This window comes from Triticum dicoccoides, chromosome 7A (assembly GCF_002162155.2).
Source record: "Triticum dicoccoides isolate Atlit2015 ecotype Zavitan chromosome 7A, WEW_v2.0, whole genome shotgun sequence".
Taxonomy (NCBI): Eukaryota; Viridiplantae; Streptophyta; class Magnoliopsida; order Poales; family Poaceae; genus Triticum; species Triticum dicoccoides.
The window spans coordinates 42,850,767-42,858,629 of record NC_041392.1 but is presented as its reverse complement, the minus strand read 5'-3'; the positions used below and the strand labels follow the sequence as shown (position 1 = coordinate 42,858,629).

General features: G+C 39.5%; 1 protein-coding gene across 1 annotated transcript; it reads right to left on the bottom strand.

Moving 5' to 3' along the window:
- Positions 1-1,831: 1,831 nt before the first annotated feature.
- Positions 1,832-3,478, bottom strand: LOC119333017 (probable indole-3-pyruvate monooxygenase YUCCA11). Its single transcript, XM_037606061.1, has 5 exons — positions 3,304-3,478; positions 2,867-2,982; positions 2,314-2,547; positions 2,104-2,226; positions 1,832-2,011 (listed from the first exon to the last, which is right to left on the bottom strand). The coding sequence occupies exons 1-5, from the start codon at positions 3,476-3,478 to the stop codon at positions 1,832-1,834; spliced, it is 828 nt and encodes a 275-aa protein (XP_037461958.1).
- Between the last annotated feature and the right edge of the window lie 4,385 nt (positions 3,479-7,863).

Sequence of the window (7,863 nt, the reverse complement as noted above, 5' to 3'; positions counted from 1 at the left end):
AGATTTTAAAAAAGTTCTAGAAAATTGAAAAAGGTTCATGCTTTTGAGAAAGAAAACAGAAAAAAGGAAAATAAAAAAAACTGTAGAAAAACTGGCGAAATAAAACACAAGTAATATAATTAGAGCCTTCGTTGTAGTGTTACATAGTAGACGCATAACAAAAAAGAGGAAAAACAGTTTATTGGCACGTAAGTTGTTGTGGCCGAGTTGGTTGTCCTAGTTGACTTGATCCGTTAGGTGGAGAGATTGTAACCTACTTTTGCCCAGTTTTTGAAGTTTGGAAAAACAAAACAAAATCTGAATGGGCCATGCCCACGCCGTTAGTTGAGAGGTCCTCTTTGGCGCCCTCAGCGCCGCTTAGGCTAGCTGGCGCTCGAAGGCAGCCAGTAATGGGCGGGCCCAGCATCGCTGGCGTCCAGCAAAAATGCTCCAAAAAGAAACGTGAATACTGCGCTACTATTTTGCAAATACGGGAATGAACCAGCATGCCAACGCTATAAACACGAGCGACTAACCACTGCACGACCATCGCTTTGATGTCATCAATTGAAAAACACACTATTTGACCATTTTTCCTGTCCCAGTATAAATTATTTGGGAAAAAAATCATAAATATGAAAAAGATTTCATGAATTCTTAAAAAGTTCATCTATTTCAAACGCAGTTCACGGATTTTCACAAAACAAATTCATAAAATCCAAAACAGTCCATAGATTTTGATTAAAAAAAATCACAATTTTGTAAATAGTTCTCTGAATTTTGAAAAAATCTCATGGATTTGAGAAAATTTCATGGATTTAAGAAAGGTTCATCGATTATGATAAAAAAAGTTCACAAATTTGAAAAGAGTTCACCAAATTTTGAAATAAAGTTCACGGATTTGAAAAAACTTCATGGATTTAAAAAATCACCGATTTAGATAAAAAAAGTTCGCAAATTTCAAAAGAGTTCACCGAATTTTGAAAAAAGGTTCCCAGTTTATAAAAAGTTCACCAATTTTGGTAAAAAAGTTCACTAATGTGAAAAAGGTTCACTAGTTTTCAAAAAGGGTTCACAAATCTGGAAAAGTTCATGCATGATTTTTTTTTAAATCCAATGAACTTTTTCTTAAATGTATGATTTTGAGGGAGGTGGGCCCCCCAATCCTCCTATATCCAATCTAGAGTGTCCACGTTGCACATTACGTAAAGTACATAGATTAGTTTACATAGGTGTAGCATTGTCCTTGTATTAATTGCACTTAGTCCCTTGTTTATTTTCGCGAGCACTTAGTCCCTTGTTGTAAAACATCATGTTCAAGGGGATGACTTTTGCATGTGTAAATTCAAGTAAATAAAATACTGTAGGTAACTGTTCAATAAAAATTACAAAGCTCTTTGCACAATGTGAGTATAAAGCCCTTGATTATATTATAAAAGTAATGCTTACTCCCTGGCACATATGAACCTCGAAATAAACAAAAATCTATTTCTATCAAATATAGATGAAGATAGATAGACAGGTGGCAGTGGATAGATTTTTCAAAGAATCAACCGTCTAGCACACTAGCCCAGGTAAACTACATGTAAAAGATAAAAAACAAATCACGAACACGCAAATGACCTTTGCGTTTCATTGCATTAGAAGGATGGGGGAAAGTTATAGTCCTCCTAGAAGGTTAATTTTACAGTACATCATACAACTCAGTGGACATCCCAGGATTGGTGCAGAACAACCTGCAGGCCTTGTGCCCCTGCCTTAGCCCATCATCGGATCTCATCCTTGATCTTGTTGAGGAGCCCAGTGATGGAAGGCATCGCGTTGTCGAAGACGCATTCACTGATTTGATAATTTAGTCGGACATATCGCCTATCACTGATTTGATGTCATTGGCAATATTCTTGGCATCTGCTGCAATACCAACCAATCCTCTCCTTCCTAACCCAGCACAATAGAGCCCATTTTCACCTTTCCAATGATTTGGATATTCTTTGATGGGCAGTCCATTGCCATTGAACATGCTCTCACCATTCTGGGATAAAAAAATATAGAGCTTGTTAGGAGATTTGACAATTGTTGCACCAAGAAAAAAACTCAGACATATTCAAACATCGATGTTGTTACCTTGAGCCATATATTTGCTGTGCTTTTGTATCCAGTTGCAAACACAATCACGTCAAATGATATCTTTTTACTGCATTGAAATTCAACTATATCGCCCATGATCTTACTAATGCTCCCCTGTACCTGTAGGAGATGAATAGAATATTGATAACTTGGCATACAAAGACAACATATGTTATGAAATCTATGTCTTGTCAAGAATATACTTACTTTGATGATACCTTTTTTGATTAACCCAACAGTGCCAACATCAATAACAGCGGATCGGCCGGTTTTTGACTTGACGATCATTGGACCCATTTTTGGCCTTCTGATGCCATACCTCGATAGGTCTCCAAATATTAAATTTGCCGCCATAACAAGGAGTTTATCCACTAGATTCAGTGGAAGGCGGCGAGCAAGTGTCATCCCCAACCGGATTAATTCCTTTGTCATTACATGAATCTGCAACCACAAAACTTGTCACATCTCTTTTGAAGCCTGCATCATCGAATAAAATTTCATAGAATCATCTTCTTTCAAGAGTTAAATTTTCAGTGTAGTTCGTCTAATTGCTTAGTTGTTTGTGCATGTTATAAAATAGTTTATCGCTCTATACCATGAAATACTTTCTAGTAATAACTCTAAAAATTGCATCCTTCTAATGGTGGCTATAATAAGAAATTGCCATGTACCCACCGAAAATATATAATGCCCGTAGGGTGGGGGTGGGGGATTCCCTAGTGTTTTCAGGTCAAAAATAATATATAGTGCGTGTACATACCGGGCTTCGTATAACAACTGAAGTATTGGCACCATGGGCCGCAAGGTCATAAGCAATTTCCATTCCAGAGTTGCCAGATCCAACGACCAATGCATTCATGCCAGAGTAGCTCTTGCCTGACTTGTAGCTTGAGGAGTGGATGACATCACCCGGAAAACTTTGCAGTCCGGGGATCATTGGAATATTCTCTGCACTATTCTCACCACTTGCCACAACAAGAAACTTTGATGTGAACCTGACTATTGTGCTCTTTGCCATGTCATGTGCCACGATGGACCAACATTTTTCGTCATTGTCAAATGTGGATGACTCCACACTAGTGAGATACTTGGGTTGAATATTGAAACGCTCAACATAGTCATCTAAGTACTTTACAAACAAGGTTTTTGGTATGTATGTTGGAGCATCTAGTGGGTATGACATGTGTGGCAACTCACAGAACTCCTTTGCAAGATGCAGCTTGAGGCGATCGTAGGCGCGGTTGCGCCAAAGCGACGCGTTGCAACTTTCACGCTCGACAATGACATAGGGAATTGAGAATTGGCTAAGGCATGCTGCTGTTGCAAGGCCTGCTGGCCCAGCGCCAACAATCAACACTACAACATTCTCCATTTCAAAGAGAATAGTTGACAAAGTTGTGGGATGGGTGCAATGGTAGGCTGGAGTGTTTGCTTGTTTGCTCGATGAATCTTTGGATGCATATATGGGCATATATATACCGGTATGTTTCATGTGTCAATCTATTTAGAATGAGGAATGAAAAAGGCAAAGATTTATTGACGCCTTATTCTGGTGTGTACTAGTATTCCGTCTAAATATTGAACGTTGGTGTGAAAGCATGTCCTGATACATTAGAGGATACAAAATAGGCAGGAAACGCACTCTTGATCGATTGGTTTTTTTGGAAACTTATCAACCGGCTTTGGATATGTTTATACTAAAATCTCTTTACAATTTCTTTCCGTTCGTGCTGTCATCAATGAAAATTCATATGGGATAAGGATATGTTTCATACTAGAGGCAAACGCACGCCTTGCCACGCCGTTTTCTCTCAAGGCATTTTTTCACGCTAATTTCTCTCAAGCATTTTATTGGTCACGGGTCCATCAAAATATTATTTCTTTCTTTTTATTTTTTGGTCCAAACTTCTATTCTTCGTTCTTCCCCGTGCCTTGCAATTTCTATTTTTCTACCGACATGCGGATGGTTGTGTTATGGAAACCGTGCATGCTTTGCCGTGACAATAATTTTTGGCGCGCTACTATGGTTCTGGGTCATCACTTATCACCAAATGACTGTGTAGTTTGTGGCGGACTGTTAAATGTAATGCAATATGATTTTTTTGTCCACTTCAAAACGTTGGACATCTAGATGTACACCTAAAATTATGAGGCCTCAGATAAGCTATCAAGCATGTATGTTAGGAAGCAACAATTTTGGTATAAACGAACAATAATCCCTGATTTCCTACAACATGTACCAGCTTCATGTTAAGTATGTTGCAGCTTGGACCATCAGCAAGAACAACTTCAGTCCTGCTCCCCAGCTTCCTCTGCTCAAATTAATCACAGCCCGTAGTCACTGTTGTCTGGATTTTATTTGAACTATTGCTAGGAGTAAATATATCCTAACCATGTGACCAGGTGCAAAGATTTCTCTGCACTACAAATTGCAAAGACTAATAGCTTTGTTCCTCTTTGTTATTTGCCAAACGTATGACAAATTGGCCACAATATTTACACAATGCTTGGCAAATACAAATGCTCTGTATCCATGTTCGCACCGGCAAAAAAGAACAATAAACACAAATAGTGGGAAATAGAATAAGAGCTAAATGACATACCTTTTCAGCTGAATTCTTCAACCAGCAAGATTCTGAAATAATATTTACCAAAAAAAAGCAATCCTTTTCCTTGTAATTCCAAGATAAATAAAACATCCATCAGACTGAACTGATTGGTCATGAAAGGGATTATAAGGTAACATATTAGGATCACATCTAAAAAATGTGACACCAATGTGCATGTTGCATAACCCATGAGAAATAAAAGCGATAAGCAAGATCCAAAAGCATACTTAAATGGTCAACTAACCAATCCAGATCTAGCCAAAGACAAATAGTGTATATGTTCATGTGACGACTGATGAAACTGAAACTGTGAAATTAGCAGGATAGTATAGTTGTTGAACCGGTAAATAGCTTTTGAGGTTTCATGCTATAATACACCTTTTAGGCTTTTAAAGTGTAACGTGAATTTTGAATCCTTGAACAGGGGAAGAAGGCTAGCCTTGTCGAAGAATATTGTATAGATAAAATAACTGTTATTTTACAACCAAGACCAAACCAAGCTTTGAACTAGTGATAACACAGTACTGCAACAAGCTTCAGACACCTAAACTTTGAACACATGAACCATCAATGTAAAGCGGCATTGCTGGAGAAAATAGCAGAACTGACCTGTAACAGATGCACATGATTCTTCAGTGGCAAGCATAATTGGAGCACCAGTAAGAAAATTCTTCATGATTTTTCCAAGTGTGCCCCCACGCCCCAACCATGCTTGTAAGCCAACTACCCAGGTAGGCGTACGGCCGTGCCGCAAGCAACTGCGTCCATGCCTCGGCTCTCCCCTGGACACAACCGCGATCAACGACACCGCTGCGCCACCCAGCTTCACCCATAGCCGTGCCATACTGGTTGCCTTGCCGCGTTCGTGTAGCTTCTCCCTCTTGTAAAATTGCGGGCAGTACACAAACTGCAAACAAGCATATTCCTAGTTCTCATGTTAGTGGATACCAAAGTGTGGACCAAAAGTCACATAAAAAGATAATATTGACACTCCACAAGAATAGGTATGTATCAAGAGCAGAGTAATTGCTCATTGTACATCACTAATAGCACAATGTCGACAGCAGAAACCTGGATCCTTATCTAATGCTACGCAAAGGTGGATACAGAGAGAGGCTTAAATGGCCAACTGGTGGTAAAAACATATTGATGTATTTAACAATATGCAACTTGAGCAATTAGAAAGATACACGTAAAATCCAACCTGGATCCTGATAACCCACAAGAATAGGGACCGCAACAGTTTTCGATAAGTAAGAGTGTCGAACCCAATGAGGAGCTAAAGGCGGAACAAATATTCCCTCAAGTTCTATCGACCACGGATACAACTCTACGCACGCTTGACGTTCGCTTTACCTAGAACAAGTATGAAACTAGAAGTACTTTGTAGGTGTTGTTGGATAGGTTTGCAAGGTAATAAAGAGCATGTAAATAAAAAGTAGGGGTTATTTAGATAAAGACACAACTAAGTTAGTTTTAGTAAAGAGCTTTTTGTTACGAGAAAGTTATTTGTCCCTAGGCAATCGATAACTAGACCGGTAATCATTATTGCAAGTTTATATGAGGGAGAGGCATAAGCTAACATCCTTTATCTACTTGGATCATATGCACTTATGATTGGAACTCTAGCAAGAATCCGCAATTACTAAAGATCATTAAGGTAAAACCCAACTATAGCATTAAAGCATCAAGTCCTCTTTATCCCATACGCAACAACCCCCTTACTCAGATTTGTGTTTCAGTCACTCACGCAACCCACTATAAGCGAATCATGAATGTATTGCAACACCCTAAAATGGGGATCCCTCATGCTTGCGTGACACAGAGAGCACCACAGGACAGCACCAATAATAAAACATGCAACTCAAACCAATCACGATCATCAAATAACCATTAGGATAAAACGGATCTACTCAAACATCATAGGATAGCCATACATTATTAGGAAATAATATATAGCGTTGAGCACCATGTTTAAGTAGAGATTACAACGGGTAAGAGAGAGGTTACACTGCTGCATAGAGGGGGGAAGAGTTGGTGATGATGGCGGTGAAGTTGTTGGTGAAGATTGCGGTGATGATGATGGCCACGACAGCGTTCCGGCGCCACCGAAAGAGAAGGGGAGAGGGGGCCCCTTCATCTTCTTCTTCCTTGACCTCCTCCCTAGATGGGAGAAGGGTTTCCCCTCTGGTCCTTCGCCTCCATGGCATGGGAGGGGCGATAGCCCCTCCGAGATTGGATATGTCTCTGTCTCTCTCTATTTTTACGTTCTCAGATTCTACCCTTTCACCGTTTCTTATATTCTCGGAGATCCGTAACTTCGATTGGGCTGAAATTTTAACACGATCTCTATCCGGATATTAGCTTTGTTGCGGCGAAAGAAGGGCATCAACCGCCTTACGGGGTGGCCACGAGGGTCAGGGGCGCGCCCCCTGCCTCGTGGCCCCCTCGGGCATCGTCTCACGTGGATTTTTCTTCCCAAAAATCATCTATATTCCAAAAAAAATCTCCGTCAGATTTTATCCCGTTTGGACTCCGTTTGATATGGATATTCTGTGAAACAAAAAAACATGCAACAAACAAGAACTGGCACTGGATCAATATGTTAGCCCCAAAAATAGTGTAAAAAGTTGCCAAAAGTATATGAAAGTTGTAGAATATTGACATGGAACAATAAAAAATTATAGAGAGGATGGAGGCGTATTAGATCCCTCTCATAGGATAGACATGGAAATTAAGTAGCAGATAATAGATTGTACAATCATGTAGTGCGACTCTACAATGAATTAAACACCATGCATGATACTACATCCTAGTTTTCAGAGCGTGTCATATGTAGCTGACTTAGTGAATTAACTTTTCAAGAGAGGTTGTCAGCAATACATATGCATTTATCTTTGTAGTAAAACATGATTTTCATTTTTTAACTGAACAAACTGCCACTCGGAGTTTAAAAGCAGGCTGAAATTGCACAAACTTAAGGAGGCAAGAGTTTGTTTAAGGCTTCAGGGGTAGGCCTACCTGCTTTCTACTGAAGTTTCTTATCAGAGATGAGAAGGAATTCATCACCTATCATATGCTCCGTGACAAATTTATATTACCAATTGACGGGAATGTGAAGTCTGAAAACAAATTAAGCTATACAACT